We start from the raw sequence: 15,989 nt of genomic DNA, 5'->3' as shown, positions 1-15,989 counted from the left end.
CCACAGTAAACAGTAGTTCTGCTCATGCTCGGCAGACGGCCAATCAGAACAGTGTTTTGTTGCGTTGTTCTCCATGTTCTCCCTTGGCGAGTGTCTCCAGTGTGTCGTTGTCTCCACACGGTTCTCAGCGTTTCAGTCCAACTTTCCTGAAACGGAAACTCAAAACTCAAACTCTGCATTTTCTCCTGAACCGTGTGTGAATGTGGTCTCAGGGAAACGAGGAGGACTCTGGGGCCACGTGCCGCGTGTTGGACACCATCGTGTGTGTGTGTGTGTGTGTGTGTGTGTGTGTGTGTGTCCTGGACAGATGTTTATAAACCTCTCCTCTTCATTTCCAGCGACACACACCTCACTCACCAGAATGGGGGGGTCAGTGGGGGGTCTCATACTGGCTTTATCCGTTCCAGGGTCAGGGAGCATCGTCTGGGGTTCAAAGGTCAAGGGTCAACCAGCTGACAGGAGCAGTGGTGTCGGAGTCGAGGTGATCAGTTAGTGGACAGTTTGGGGAGTCGGGACGTCTCCGTCTCACCGCTCTGTCCCGAGGTGACCGTGGTTGCTGCTGGTTGCTGCTGGTTGCTGCTGGTTATTGGTGGTTGCTGCTGTTACCGTGGTTACCGTGGTTACTGGTCGGTGCGTTGCTCTGTGGCTGCTGGAGTTTACCTGGAGCCAGATTAGCTGGACTTGCAGTCTAAATCAGACCCGTCTCTTCCTGGAAGCGGGGATCTTTCCCATCATCCTCTGCTTCTCGGAGCTGCTGCTGTGTCGACGACTAGAAATCAGATGAGGTCGCTCCCTGCAAAGCCTTATGGGTAAGAAGCAAGGATGGTTTCTCCTGCATTCACAGCGTTCAGCCCGTTTCCACGGGAACGCTGAGGCCGCGTCGTCATGGAGACGAGAGAAAACCGCCGATTTTGGGACGTCAAGCGTTTTTATTGGCTTCTTTCTGAATTCCTCACCTGCTCTTATCGCTGGGAACCTTTTGGAAACACTCGGTCTCCTTGGTGACGGTGAAGCGCCGCTCCCGGTCCTGCAACTCGTTTTCTGTGTTCCTGCTGTTCCCATGGAAACGGCTGTTCAGAATGCTGCTGTGCGCAGGTTGTGGTGTCGCGGCGTCACGAAGGCGGCGGCGTGTGAACCGCGGCGGCGGCGTTTCCTCGCCGACGGGGCGACTGAGGAGGCAGAGCGAGCAGAGCGGCGTCCAGAGGCCAACATCTGCTCAGTAGGCCGGGTCCATCACTGCTACTGTACCGGAATCTGGACCAGGTCCCAGGAGGGCCACACACACACACACACACACACACACACACACACACACACACACAGCGCCCTCCGGCTCGGTTTGTCTCTGAACCTTCATTTTGTGGATCTGCAGACCATCTGGAGCGCTTCCTCTTCCTGGGTTTGGCGTTTTGGGCGAGCGGCGGGGCAACCTTCGGTCACCGCGGGATTTCGTGACGCTGCAGTTTGGAGCCGCCCACAAACCGCCGGCCCTATTTCACCCTGGCAGGAGCTTTCAGTCGCCGTTAGCCGTTAGCATCCTCTGCTAGCGCCTCTCTGTTAAGCAGCCAGGTCTGGTTCCGCTGTTCTAATCTGACGCTGCAGCGGTTCTGTGTTCTCTCTCTCTCTCTCTCTCTCTCTCTCTCTCTGTTCTTTCACTTCTCCTTTTCTCAGTAATTTGATGGGAAACAAAAAAATAAAACCTTCCTTTAACACAGGAGCTTCGCTACACGGTTCTGTTTCTGGATTTCCTGGAGTATTTTTTGTAAATGTCACATTCAGTCAGATTCCTTCATGACGGGAGCTCGATCTCTCGGTGATGATGAAAGAGGAACTTTGTGTTTCGTCAGTTTTAGAGGCTGTATGATCGATAAGTGAAGTGAAGTCTAAATTCATTCTGAAGCCTCCAGAGACTCTGCTTTCCTGGGAGAAGAGGCTGGCCTGGCGTTTCCCGGTTCCTGGTTATTTTGCTGGTTATGTGGTGACCTGGTCTGGTCTGGTCTGGTCTGGTCTGGTCTGGTCTGGTCTGGTCTGGTCTGGTCTGATGGTTTGCAGTAACCTGGCTCGGCTCCACCTGCCTGAGGTGCAGTGGAAAGCCGTGCGAGAGCCGCTCCGCTGCTTCCTGACTGACGTCTAAGCCGTGCTATTTGCGGCGGCCGTCTAAAATCGGACGCCGCGGCTCCGGTTTTAGCCGTCCGCTGCGCTCAGAGGGGATTTACCTGCCGTGTTGGCGTGCGGCGCCGAGCCGAGCCGGCGGCCGGCGCTTCTGCACGGACATGGTCTTAAATGTCATCAACACGCCTTTAAAACGCCGTGTTCCCACCTGTAACCCCACCCTCCGCCCCACCCATCCTCCGCCCGCTCTCGGGCCTGGTTTTAACGAGCGGCGTCGCTCTACAAGGGCGCCGTGACTTTCTCTGTGATTACCGCCGGCTAAGCCGCAGAGCAAGCCTCTTATTCCCGCTGCAGCTGGATCAGGCAGTAAAAGTTCCCCTGAAATCCTCACGGGAGGCAGAGTTCAGAGCGCCGCCGCCGCCGCCGGGCCGGGCCGGGCCGGGCGGCGCCGAGGCGGCGGGTCGAGGGAAACTCCCGCTGGGTGTGTTTGTGCTCAGACGTCTCTGGAATTGATGAATTGGTCGAATAGCCGATGCAGTAATCGATCCGGCTGCGCTCCACCACAGGACTCATAGGCTCGGGTTGGGACTCGAACCGGTGCCTCCTGACTGGAGACCCCTCCCAGCTGAGGTTTTCCTGAGTTGGCGTCGGTCCGGAACATCTGTGGCGCTGCCGCTGGCTTCTCCTCCGAGCCGCGCCTCTGGTGCAGCGGCGCGTCGGCCGGGGTCTGCCGGGTTTCACAGTTTGGTGCTGGAATGTTCTTCCTCCAGACGACTCGATCGGCTGCTGCGCCGAAAGAAGCGGCTGTCAGGAGAGTTTCAGAACCAGTTTCTACTGAAAACGATTCAGCTTTTTCGTTTCAGCAACGCGTCACGTTCACACAGCGACGATAAAACGGTGTAGTTCTCATGTTGGCCAGTAGTGGGAGCTGCTGTGTCTGTAGTGGAAAAACCTTCACTCTGCAGAGAACAACACTATGAACGGAAGTATTAGGACTGTCGACTCTGAAACTAGACAGGATGGGTGTCGGAACCAGAGGGTGGGGGCGGGTGGAGGCGTCTTTGTCCCGCCCTAACATTAGACCGTCCAGGAGGACTATATTTGACTTGGAAAATTTTAGCTCATGAGCCTTTATTTTGAAGGTGCAACAAAGGACCCCGCCCCCTTACCGCTGTCCCGCGAGTGGCCCCGCCCCCTTACCGCTGTCCCGCGAGTGGCCCCGCCCCCTTACCGCTGTCCCGCGAGTGGCCCCGCCCCTGAACTTACTTTTTTAACTTTTGTGAGTGAAATGCTGATGGTTGGCATTACTGTTATAATTCATGCCATGAAGGGACATCAAGGACTGGAGGGGGTCAAAGGGACGGACGGAGGGACGGACGGAGGGACGGACGGAGGGACGGACGGAGGGACATATAACCGAAGATGATTCTCATTAGAAGTGTGAGAGCTGAGCTGTTGCCTGTGGAGGTTTCTTCCAGGGTCCCTGGGCGACTCGGTGACTTGTCCTCTGCTGATGTCCAGAGCAGGACGGCTCTGAGTCCTGATCCGGTCTCTAAACATCCCTGTAAAAAGCTTTGAAGACTCGAGAGGACGAGGGAGACGTGGTTTTTCTGGGGGCTTCGCCCAAATCTCAACATCCTAAAGCAAAGAGAAGTTCTCCGTGCTTTAATGAGACGTTATGTAGGGACTATTTTACCAAGAAACAGTAGAAAGAAGAAGAGAAGCTGAAAGATCAGTGTGTTTAGTGAATGTTGTGCATTCTTAGTTCATTTCTGCTCAAAGTGTTGCTGGTCTGTCAGATTGCCCCCCAGTGGTGAACTTACTGACCCGATCCGGTTGGATCCAGACCGGTCTTCTTGCTCAAACCCTTCCTGAGTTCAGGTTCACGTTTCAGTACCTGTTTTCTTCCTCCTGATCGTCCTCCGAGGTTGTTTAAGACTCTTTGCTTCTCCGTCGGCTTCTTCTTTCTCCCTGCTGCTTCACTGCGGTTGTTTTCGGTTCTCCGCGCCGGAACCGTCGGGATATTTTCTGGTGATAAATGTTTTCCCATCAAAGTTATTTATCTCGACCCAGAAAGCATGAGGTCTCTAAACTCTCAGATGAATCTCGGCCTTCTGATTCTGAGAACGTCTCTGGAGTGTGCTGTTTGTGAAGGTTGGAGGTTAGGGGACGGTTCTGTTTCCTGTTTCGGTTCTGCTGCAGACCTTTAAGTATTCATTGAGCTGAAATATTGATTCTTTCACAGCTTTTGTTTTTGGCCACTCACTCGTGGCGAGGATCCGTTTTCCTTTATCCGCTGTGGGGATGAATTATTCACTTCTAGAAGTTCATAATCGTGATCCTGAATTATTAAACCGTGTCTTTGAGACTCGGTTCAGGCTCGGCAGCTGCAGGAACCGCAGCTGTTGGTTGAATCTGTGGCCGGCGGCGGCGCCGAGCGTTCCGTCCGTGACGTTCACCGACCGCTCTGCTTGTGTCGGCAGGTGACGGCGTCCCGAAGGAGAACAGTCCCTTCATCAACAACACCGACAACGACAAGGGCAACAGCTACGATGGCACCAACATGGCGCTGTTCGAGGTGAGCGTGCAGCGGCGGGCGGGGCGGGTCAGAATCACCCCGCAGGGTTCCGGGTCCGAGTCCCCGTCCCGACTCACGCCCGTCTCGTCTCGTCCGTTGCAGGAGGAGATGGACAGCAACCCCATGGTGTCGTCCCTCCTCAACAAACTGGCCAACTACACCAACCTGACGCAGGGCGCCCAGGAGCACGAGGAGGCCGACGACGACGAGGGCCCCAAGAAGAAGGCCGTCAAGGTGAGGCGGAGCGCCGGCCTGCCGGGCTCTGGACTGCGCTGAGCCGGCGTTACGCAACGGGGTCGTTGACCGACCGTGTGAGGGACTCGTCCGATTCAGGAAAACAACGCCGGCCGCTGCTGCACGGCGTGACTCCCAGCATGCGGCCGAGTGTCGGTGTTCCTTCAGAGCAGCAGGCATCTCCTGCAGGGGGAGGACGTCAACGTTTCGAGTGATGAGGACCTCAGGAACTGAAGTCTTTAAAGAGACGTGGGTCTTCAGGCCTACCAGGGAGTCCTGGACTCATTCAGCAGAAATCCTGAGACGGCAGACGTCTGGATCCTGCTCCCAGTCCGATTCGGAAAACGCAGTTCTTTATTAAAACAACGCTGCTGCTGCTGCACATGTGCACGACTGCCACAGCAGAGACAAGAACAGTGTTTTCCCCCAGAGTGTCCTGGTCCCGGTCCAGATTCTCCTGGACTTGGTGGTTTTAGGGTTGGCAGTCTGTTATTGTTAATGTAACATAATGTAACAGCACCAACTAGTGGCCAACATGGAAACTGCATCTTTTCTAGGTATAATTAGGTTACCGTGCAAACGCAAAGCTTTCCTGAAGCTGAAGTACCAGAACGATGCTTTCAGTTGAAGTTGTGTGATTGAAGACTCAGAGTCTTAAATCCAAACCGGACCTTTAAAAACCCAAACCCAGACTCTAAACGTTTCTGGTCTGAGGTTCCTGGTTTCGGCGTTAGGCTTCCTGAAGGAACTGAGACCCGGACAGCTTGATGAGATGTGGCGGGAACAGGAAGTGTCTGACGTGGTCTCTCGTCTCCAGAGCCCTCAGATGGGGACCTTCATGGGCGTCTACCTGCCGTGCCTGCAGAACATCCTGGGCGTCATCCTGTTCCTGCGCCTCACCTGGATCGTGGGCACCGCCGGCATCCTGGAGTCTCTGGCCATCGTGGGCCTGTGCTGCTCGTGCGTGAGTACCTCGCCGTCCAGGGCGGACGGCCGGCGCTCCGACTCTGCGCGGTTATTATTTGTCCTTTCTCGGGGGATTTAGTCTTTAAGTCATTAGAGCCGTGACGCTCGGCTTATGTAAGAGCGACTCTCGTACATCCCGGCTCGGTAATGCAGCAGGAAGAACGAGTGTGAGTCCCGTCCTCACGCTGCGGCAGATGTTGGCGTTTTAATGGCGGACCGGTCCGAACGCCGGCCGCCGTCCGCTCTGACCGCTGATCTCTGCTGCGACTGTCCATTTCCTCCGGCCTGCAGCGCTAATGGTAATGTAATCCCTCCATCTGCATCCTGTCAGAAACATAGGGAACGCCGCCGCTCTGCCGCCAGCCCGGCGGATTATTCCGGCGTCATCAGGGAGAGTACAAATAAAAACCTGGAGTTAAATACCTCTCACTGCGGCCCATGATTAACGCCCATGTTCCACTCGGAGAGGCTCGTGTTCCTGTGGATCCAGACTTTCTCCTGTTCCACCGCCTCTGAGCCCAGCCCTGTCCAGATTATCTCCGGACTCGGGGAATCACGGGAATGTAGTTTGGAGAATTGGTCAAACGGTGGATCTTCAATCAGGAGCCGTCCAACGTATTACTGCAGGGCTGCTCCTTTTTAAACTTTTATTAGAGAACTGGACCCAAACCGAGGAAGAACTCAACAAGTTTGAAAACTGTTAAAATCATTCCAGAAGCCCACAAACACACAGAACATGTGTTAAAGTCCAACGATTCTCAAACTCAATAATCAAATTAAAAAGAGACAGTCCAGTCAAAATGGCCCTGCTTTTTCTTCAAGTTAAATATAAATGGAAGAAATCACAAAATAAGGATTAAGAACATTAAGAACATCACCTGGTCTGGTGCTAAAGTGAAGTAGAAAACATAAAGATCAGCAGAATCAAAGAGCTGAAATCGACTCGATAAACCACAGAAACATTGAGAAACTGAATCAGGGAAGAAGCATCATTTCCACTCTGTCAGCTGGAATCAGGACGAGCGTCGGTCTGGTTCTGCAGGAAGGCGCAAAACCTCCAGGAAGTACACAGGAATCTAGCGAGCCGGTCAGCTATTAGCCTGTTAGCCTAGCCAGTCGCGTCCCTCAGCTGTTAGTTGGTAAACACACTTTAGAGGACATTGTGAGAACCTCGTTATCAGGGTAAATGACGGAGATCGTTTTTGGGCGCATATCTCAGACAGGAAGTCTTTGTGTGTGTTTTGACGTTGGCTTTCACATTTTCCTGCATTGAAATAATCCTCCTCAACAGGATTTAGAATATTTCTGTGGTGCTGGTTTCACGCCTTCAGATTAGCAGGTTAATCCGCCGCGCTGCTCGCCGGTAAAGGCCGTCGGTCCGGACCCTCCTTCACGCCTGTGCCTTTCCGTGCGCCGCTGCCGTGCAGCCGCCGGGCGTTTCGGAGGTAAAACTGTCGGCTAATTGGCTTTTGCTGGAGCGGTAGTAGGATTTATCCTGATCACATCCTGCTCGCCGTCCTTCACACTCCCTCGCGCCGTCCACAGGTTTTCCGTCTCGTCCGTCCCGCCTTATCAGACCCCCTTTAGGTCCCGGGCTGATGGCAGTGTCCTGCGCCGCAACGACCGATTTCACGTCTCCATTACCGATCCCAGAGACAGGAGGCTAAGCCGCGATCCACCGCGTTAAAGTCTTTAATCCTCTGACGGTCACTTACTTTGGGAAAACATGAAGTCAGTAGAATCCCAGGCCGGCGCTGATCCGTCTCTCTCTCTGCACAGACGATGCTGACGGCCATTTCCATGAGCGCCATCGCCACCAACGGCGTGGTTCCAGGTACGATCCCGCCCCTCCGGCACCGTGACAAGAGGCGGAGCTTCTGACGTGACGCGGTTCTCTGTGGCTTTCTGCAGCCGGCGGCTCGTACTACATGATCTCCAGGTCTCTGGGTCCGGAGTTCGGCGGCGCCGTGGGCCTCTGCTTCTACCTGGGCACCACCTTCGCCGGTTCCATGTACATCTTGGGTACCATCGAGATCCTGCTGGTGAGTGGAGCCGGTCCCGCCGACTCCGGGCCTCAGGTGGGATCAGACCGGTTCTCCATCGCCGTTTCCGTGTCTCTCAGACCTACATCGTGCCTAAAGCGGCCATCTTCGTGGCCGAGAGGAAGGAGGACGAGGTGGCCGCCCTGCTCAACAACATGCGCGTCTACGGGACCTGCTGCCTGGCGCTCATGGCCGTGGTGGTCTTCGTCGGGGTCAAGTACGTCAATAAGCTGGCGCTGGTCTTCCTGGCCTGCGTCATCCTGTCCATCCTCGCCATCTACGCCGGAGTCATCAAAACCATCTTCGAGCCGCCAGACTTCCCGTGAGTCCCTCACCAGACCTGGTCCTGAGAGTCCGCAGGAAGTGGTTCCCTCGTCAACGGGCCCCCTGTCCTCTTCCACACAGCGTTTGCATGCTCGGGAATCGAACGCTGCAGAACCACGACTTCGACAAGTGTCTGAAGACGGAGACCGTGGACAACGTGACGACCACCACCAGGCTGTGGACGCTGTTCTGCAAGGGGCCCGAGCTCAACGCCTCCTGCAACGAGTACTTCATGAACAACAACGTGACGCTGGTGCAGGGCATCCCCGGGCTGACCAGCGGGGTCGTGTCAGGTCAGAGCGCCGCCCAGACCCTCGGGTCCAGGACAGACGTGTCCCGCTGAGCTTCAGAGCTGACCGTACCGTCCCATACTCCCGGTCCCTCCAGTTTGATGTTATTGGCTCAGATCCGCTTCAGGTCACCACCTTCTCACCAGCTGCTCTGTGATTGGCTGTGACGTGTAAACATGTCGTCTGCTCCGTGCCACAGAAAACATGTGGTCCCAGTACGGACCCCTGGCCATGCTGGTGGAGAACCCGAAGCTGGAGTCCGTGGGCGGCAGCGACCCGGCTCAGGACATCTACATGCCCTACGTGGTCAACGACATCACCACCTTCTTCACGCTGTTAGTGGGCATCTACTTCCCCTCCGTCACCGGTGAGTCATGCTAGCATGCTAGCACGCCGCTAACGGTGCCAAGCAGGGCTGCACTGATACCATCAGTTAGTCCTGGTATCGGTTAGCAGCTAAATGTTAGCGCTCGTCCTTTAAAACAGTGCTATTGGTTCATCGCGGGAGCGAGAACCTGGTGATGGTCTCGCCTCGTGTGTCAGTCGGTCTGATGTCAGATCTTTGGTCTTTCAGGAATCATGGCCGGATCGAACCGGTCTGGAGACCTGAGGGACGCCCAGAAGTCCATCCCCATCGGGACCATCCTGGCTATCGCCACCACTTCATTCATCTGTATCCTTCAGAGTGACGGACACTGACCTGCGGTCCGGATTCTGTCCGGTGGCGAGCGTTCTGTTTTCCTGAAGCTTCCTGCCAGACGTTACCTGTGTGGTCCTGTTCGGCGCCTGCATCGAGGGCGTCCTGCTGCGAGACAAGTGAGAGTCCAACACCTGCTCTGCTCGCTGTGAAGGTCAACGTGTCTGTAGCGTCTGTCGCTCCCTCAGCAGATGTTCCTGCTGTAGAGCAGTCCGTCTGCTGTGATAAACAAGAAGAAATCCTCATTTTCTGACTTCAGTTTGGTGAAATAGGACCAAAAACGACCCAGAACCTGTTCACACGACGTTTCAAATGAAAATGCATCATTTCTGTTTCAGTAAAGTTTAGTTTACAAGGCGACGTTTTGAGAACAGTGTTGACACTGAGAACGGTGTTGTTTTCTGTTTCCTGTATTTTGCCTGAAAATGTTGATTTTCTTAGAATCTGTCGGAGGCCTCCAGCTGGTCTAGTTCTGATCCTGGTTCTGGTTCTGGCCCCCGGCTGCAGGTTCGGGGACTCGGTGAAGGGGAACCTGGTCATCGGGACGTTGTCGTGGCCGTCGCCGTGGGTGATCGTGATCGGCTCCTTCTTCTCGTGCTGCGGCGCCGGCCTGCAGAGCCTGACCGGCGCCCCCCGCCTGCTGCAGGCCATCGCCCGGGACGGCATCGTGCCCTTCTGCCGGTGCAGGCTGGTCCACCGTCCCACAGGCCTGTCCCCCGTTCCAGTCCCCAGTCCCCTTTCTGGTTCCTGTCCCTGCTCCCCGTTGTGGTCCCGGTCTGTGGCCCGGTTCCTGTGCTGATCCCCATCACGCTCCCCTTCCTGTCCTCCTCAACTTGTCCCCTCCCCACTTCGTCCCTGTCCTCTCCCTGTCCCGTCTCCTGTCCCCACCCTCCACTCACGTCTCCTGTCCTCCGGCAGGTCTTCGGCCACGGGAAGGCCAACGGGGAGCCCACCTGGGCCCTGCTGCTGACCGCCGGGATCTGTGAGATCGGGATCCTGATCGCCTCGCTGGACGCCGTGGCGCCCATCCTGTCCATGTCGGTTGTCCGTCCGCCGGTCCCCCCGCCGTCACCGCGGCTGTGACTGACGGGACGCCTGCTGTGTTCCCGCAGGTTCTTCCTCATGTGTTACCTGTTCGTCAACCTGGCCTGCGCCGTGCAGACGCTGCTGCGGACCCCCAACTGGAGGCCCCGCTTCAAGTACTACCACTGGTGGGTGGAGTCCGGCCGGAGGCGCCGCCGCCGCCGCCGCCGCCGGGGTCTGACCGCTGCGTCTGTCCCGCAGGGCGCTGTCCTTCCTGGGAATGAGCCTGTGTCTGGCCCTCATGTTCATCTCGTCCTGGTACTACGCCATCGTGGCCATGGTCATCGCCGGGTGCATCTACAAGTACATCGAGTACCGAGGGTGAGCTCGCCGGCGCCCGCCGCACCGCCGCACCGCCCGCCCTCCACCTCGTCTCACCCCTGGACGGTCTGTCGTCTCCCCCCGCAGGGCGGAGAAGGAGTGGGGAGACGGGATCCCGGGGTCTTTCTCTGAACGCAGCCCGCTACGCCCTGATCCGCCTGGAGGACGCTCCCGCCGCACACCAAGAACTGGAGGTGCTGTGTGTGTGTGTGTGTCGTGTGGTGTCTGTGTGGTGGTCCTGTGTGTGGGTGTCGTGTGTGTGTGTGTGTGTTGTGTGTGTGTGTTGTGTGTCTGTGTGTGTCTGTGTGTGTGTGTGTGCGTGTCAGTGTGTGTGTGTGTGTGTGTGTGTGTGTGTGTGTGTGTCTGTGTGTGTCTGTGTGTGTCTGTGTGTGTCTGTGTGTGTCTGTGTGTGTGTGTGTGTGTGTGTGTGTGTACCACCTGTCACCGCGGCGCCGGACAATAGAGCCAGGAATAGACTCACAGGGTGAATTTGATTAATCTCCCGGTTCCCTCCGTAATCTGGCAGAAAAGGCTGCTAAGCCGCGCTGGACGACCTTGGAGACGACCTGTCCAAAAGCTAAAGACGCTTCGCTCCTCTGTCCGTCCAGACGCTCCTGCCTGTCCCTCTGTCTGTCCCTCTGTCAGAGACTGTCTCAACCACCTTGACTCTTGTAATAAGTTTGCCGTGAGGACGTCCTCCGAGCCGCCGCCGTGACCGGTCCCGTCCCCCGTGCTCTCGCTCGCCGTCTGACCGCCGGGTTCTCGTCTCTCCGCGGTCCAGGCCTCAGCTGCTGGTCCTCCTGAACGTGGACTCGGACCAGGCCGTCAAACACCCCCGCCTGCTGTCCCTCACCACCCAGCTGAAGGCGGGGAAGGGCCTGACCATCGTGGGGAACGTTCTGGAAGGAACCTACCTCACCAAGGACACGGAGGCCAAGAAGGCCGAGCAGGTACCGACCAGCCGACCCCCGAAGAGACGCTGCCCCCCCTGCTGGCCGCCTCCGGTCCTGCAGCCTGGTCTCACTGTCCCCAGAAGCCTCTTAATCAGGATTAGTTTGCTCTGCCGCACAGAAGCAGCGTTTCAGATTAAACGTTATTGTTTGAGTCCATCGGTGGGGATTGTCCTGCCTCGGCGCGTCGCCACGGTAACCTCTCCTCCTCCCGCAGAACATCAAGGCGGCCATGGCGGCGGAGCGCACCAAGGGCTTCTGCCACGTGGTGATCTCGTCCAACCTGCGGGACGGCGTGTCCCACCTCATCCAGTCGGCCGGCCTGGGCGGCATGAAGCACAACACGGTGCTGATGGCCTGGCCCGGCACCTGGAAGCAGTCCAACGACCCGCAGTCCTGGAAGAACTTCATCGGTACGCGGCGCCCGGACCGAGGCCTCCGCCCGCCGCGGCCCGCTCGCTAACGTCTGCTTTGCTCTGGCGGTCCAGAGACGGTGCGGGAGACCACGGCGGCCCACCACGCCCTGCTGGTGGCCAAGAACGTGGACAGCTTCCCCACCAACCAGGACCGGCTGGGCGAGGGCACCATCGACGTGTGGTGGGTGGTGCATGACGGAGGCATGCTGATGCTGCTGCCCTTCCTGCTGCGGCAGCACAAGGTCAGTCTGGCTGTCTCCACCTCCTCCACCCTGCTGCCCTCTCTCACCCCTCCCTCCTCCACCCTGCTGCCCTCTCTCACCCCTCCCTCCTCCACCCTGCTGCCCTCTCTCACCCTCCCTCCTCCACCCTGCTGCCCTCTCTCACCCTCCCTCCTCCACCCTGCTGCCCTCTCTCACCCCTCCCTCCTCCACCCTGCTGCCCCTCTCTCACCCCTCCCTCCTCCACCCTGCTGCCCTCTCTCACCCCTCCCTCCTCCACCCTGCTGCCCTCTCTCACCCCCTCCCTCCTCCACCCTGCTGCCCTCTCTCACCCCCTCCCTCCTCCACCCTGCTGCCCTCTCTCACCCCCTCCCTCCTCCACCCTGCTGCCCTCTCTCACCCCTCCCTCCTCCACCCTGCTGCCCTCTCTCACCCCTCCCTCCTCCACCCTGCTGCCCTCTCTCACCCCTCCCTCCTCCACCCTGCTGCCCTCTCTCACCCCTCCCTCCTCCACCCGTCCCTCCAGGTGTGGAGGAAGTGTAAGATGCGGATCTTCACCGTGGCCCAGATGGACGACAACAGCATCCAGATGAAGCGAGACCTGCAGATGTTCCTGTACCACCTGCGGCTGGACGCGGAGGTGGAGGTGGTGGAGATGGTGAGGCCTCAGAGTGCACGTCACGGCGTGCGTGTGCGTGTGCGTGTGCGTGTGAGCGACGCGCTCGCTGACCACGCTCTGCCGTCCGTGTCGTCCTCAGCACGATAACGACATCTCGGCCTTCACCTACGAGAAGACGCTGGTGATGGAGCAGCGGTCGCAGATGCTGAAGCAGATGCAGCTGTCCAGGACGGAGCGGGAGAGAGAGGTAGGGTGTGTGTGTGTGCGTGCGCGAGTGTGTGTGCGTGCGCGAGAGTGTGTGTGCGTGCGCGCTTGTGCGTGTGTTCAGCTCTTCTTTGCTGATTCAGTATGAAAGCTTGAGCTTCACTCTTCCTGCTCAGCATTGCCCTGCTAGTGTTTCTGTACTAACACACACACACACACACACACACACACACACACACACACACACACTGCAGCAGTGTGTGACGGTGTGTCCTGTCGCTCGGCCGCTGCCTCTCAGATTCAGAGTATCACTGACGAGTCTCGTAACTCCATCCGGAGGAAGAACCAGGGCGCCGATCAGGGCGCCGAGCTCAGCCGCCAGTCCTCGCAGATGGAGGACACGCAGGAGGACGAGGTAGACCCTGACCACCCTCCACCCGCCACCGCCTCCGCCTCCACCTCCACCCCCGGTGTAACGTCTTCACAAAGCTCTGCTCCAGACCGAGTACTCTGATCGATCAGGTTTCCTCTGCTCTGTCAGAAAACCTGAGGCTCCACATCTCCACGGGGTCCAGAGATGTTGGTCTTCATGATGAGGGACAGATGTCTTCACTTTTGACGAAGAGACTTACTGGGTTTAGAGGGATTATATTTGAAGAATCAGCAAAACCAGTGAAATTGACACATTCTGGAAGCACTGGGCCTCGAACCCCAACCCCGTCAGACGGATCAGTCAGGAGATACGTTACTGGAGCAAAGTACAAGAAACATTTAAACATTGTCTTTGATCTGGACATCATGAAACAAATCCACTAAAAGAACTTTACAATCCACTGAAAGAACTTGTAATCCACTGAAGGTACCCTAAAATCCACTGAAACCCCTGAAACCTTTTAAAGGTACCCTGAATCTGCTAAAATTACCCTGAAATCTGCTAAAGGCACCCTGAAATCTGCTAAAGGCACCTAGAAATCTGCCAAGATTACCCTGAAATCTGCTAAAATTACCTGGAAATCTGCTAAAGGTACCCTGAATCCACTAAAATTACCCTGAAATCCGCTAAAGCTACCCTGAAATCTGCTAAAGGTACCTAGAAATCTGCTAAAATTACCCTGAAATCTGCCAAAGGCACCTAGAAATCTGCCAAGATTACCCTGAAATCTGCTAAAATTACCTGGAAATCTGCTAAAGGTACCCTGAATCCACTAAAATTACCCTGAAATCCGCTAAAGCTACCCTGAAATCTGCTAAAGGTACCTAGAAATCTGCTAAAATTACTCTGAAATCTGCTAAAGGTACCTTGAAATCCTCTAAAGGTACCCTAAAATCCGGTGAAGGTACCCTGAAATCTGCTAAAGGTTCCCTGAAACCCACTGATAGAGGTTTAGGGAGCTGCTTTGTGAACACCAGCCACCCCGGACTGCAGCGTCACCTCCATCACCTCCATCACCCCCATCACCCCCATCACAGAGCGTGGACAGGACTGTCTCAGAACCTGTTGGAGGAATTGACCCCCCTGGTCAGTTCTGTCTCCTCTCTGTTGTCCCCTGTGGTCCCCACCGTGTGGACGTGTCCCACCCTGAAACCCCCCTGGAGGAGTCCGGCATGTGGCGCCGTGTTCGACTCCTCCATCACTGCAGGTGGAGAGCCGCTGCTGGTGACGTAGCAGAAGCTGATGGAGAAATGAACGCTGAGACTCACACCAGCTCTGCTTCAGCTGCTTCGCTTCAGCCTCTGAACCAACCGAACTTTCCAGAGGAAGCTTGTTCAGTCTTGGTCTCTGGTGTTGTCTGGACCCTCAGGATGAACCGATACCGTTACAGACCGAGAACCAGTCCTTCAACAACTTACCGATACCGTAGAGCGGCGGTTAAGCTACTGAGCACCGTCTCACTTTGTTGACTTGCTGAATCGGGACTCATTGGCGTCTCGTCCTCTGGACTGTCGGTGTCGGTGCATCCCTCCTCCTCACCGTGTTTCCTTCACTTTTCCTCCACCTTGAATGGTTGTTTGCTGCTCGGTGTCTCCTCCACCTCCACCTCCACCTCCTCTCATGCCCTCCTCCTCCCTGCAGGCGCAGCTCATCCACGACCGGAACACGGCGTCTCACGCCGCCGTCAACGACAAGGCGGACTCGGGCCCGGAGCGCGTCCACATGACGTGGACCAAGGACAAGCTGTTCACCGAGCGCAACCGCAGCCGCGAGTGCAACTCCAACGTGGCGGTCCGAGACCTGTTCAACATGAAGCCGTAAGTCCCGTCAGGATGGCGGCGTGCACGACGGCGTGCACTGCGTTGGGTGTGTGCACGCTGTGCCACTTGAGCCATAGAGCATGGCCACGCCTCCGTGCACTAACCCCCCCACCCACCAGGTGCAGCAGGTCCCAGGAGGATGGTCCGGCTCCTGTTCTCTCATTCTGCCCCTCATACCTGTAGAACATCTGCTCAGCAGTGGCGCCCCCCAGAGGAGAGACGCGGAATGATCCTAGAACGTTAGAACGTTCACGACGAGTCCGTTCTCACAGCAGGCTGAAGTTCAAATGTTCCGATTTGTTTGAGCCTGTTTACGACCTCAAGTGAAAAGTCTTTGTTTCCATGACGACGGTGCTGGAGTCCCCGACAACGCAACTTCTTGAAAATACTCCGACTGTCTGCAGGCGGTGGAAACCGAAATGCAAAAACCAAGGAACCACCTGAAATGTGGTGTGAACCCGGGGAACCGTCAGGGTTCTCCTGGAGATCTTTTAGACCCTTCTAACACTCAGAGCTAACGGCGACAGGAAGTGGTCGGAAAGTGAAGATTCTGTTCGTTCTGAGAGATGATAAAATGATGTAACATGTGAAAACGACTCAGATTCACTGTGTGGACTGATGTGGGTCCTGGTGGGCCCATGTGGACCCTCCTGGACCCGCCTGGACCCGCCTGGACCCA

The 15,989-nt window shown here is 56.7% G+C and overlaps 1 protein-coding gene across 1 annotated transcript in view; it reads left to right on the top strand.

Moving 5' to 3' along the window:
- LOC115385670 (solute carrier family 12 member 7-like) overlaps nucleotides 1-15,989 on the top strand; it is a 44,285-nt gene that overhangs the window by 25,304 nt on the left and 2,992 nt on the right. The window contains 24 exon segments of the mRNA XM_030087746.1: nucleotides 4,596-4,690; nucleotides 4,793-4,924; nucleotides 5,742-5,888; nucleotides 7,670-7,724; nucleotides 7,802-7,932; nucleotides 8,013-8,254; nucleotides 8,338-8,549; nucleotides 8,746-8,913; nucleotides 9,121-9,219; nucleotides 9,305-9,362; nucleotides 9,751-9,934; nucleotides 10,162-10,280; nucleotides 10,356-10,454; nucleotides 10,528-10,647; nucleotides 10,735-10,762; nucleotides 10,764-10,817; nucleotides 10,819-10,841; nucleotides 11,429-11,597; nucleotides 11,815-12,010; nucleotides 12,086-12,255; nucleotides 12,761-12,892; nucleotides 12,993-13,100; nucleotides 13,356-13,472; nucleotides 15,132-15,307. Coding sequence (XP_029943606.1) covers nucleotides 4,596-4,690; nucleotides 4,793-4,924; nucleotides 5,742-5,888; nucleotides 7,670-7,724; nucleotides 7,802-7,932; nucleotides 8,013-8,254; nucleotides 8,338-8,549; nucleotides 8,746-8,913; nucleotides 9,121-9,219; nucleotides 9,305-9,362; nucleotides 9,751-9,934; nucleotides 10,162-10,280; nucleotides 10,356-10,454; nucleotides 10,528-10,647; nucleotides 10,735-10,762; nucleotides 10,764-10,817; nucleotides 10,819-10,841; nucleotides 11,429-11,597; nucleotides 11,815-12,010; nucleotides 12,086-12,255; nucleotides 12,761-12,892; nucleotides 12,993-13,100; nucleotides 13,356-13,472; nucleotides 15,132-15,307 — 3,034 coding nt within the window.

Source organism: Salarias fasciatus, unplaced genomic scaffold, assembly GCF_902148845.1.
Source record: "Salarias fasciatus unplaced genomic scaffold, fSalaFa1.1, whole genome shotgun sequence".
Classification (NCBI taxonomy): Eukaryota; Metazoa; Chordata; class Actinopteri; order Blenniiformes; family Blenniidae; genus Salarias; species Salarias fasciatus.
This window is presented reverse-complemented; position numbering and strand designations above follow the sequence as displayed.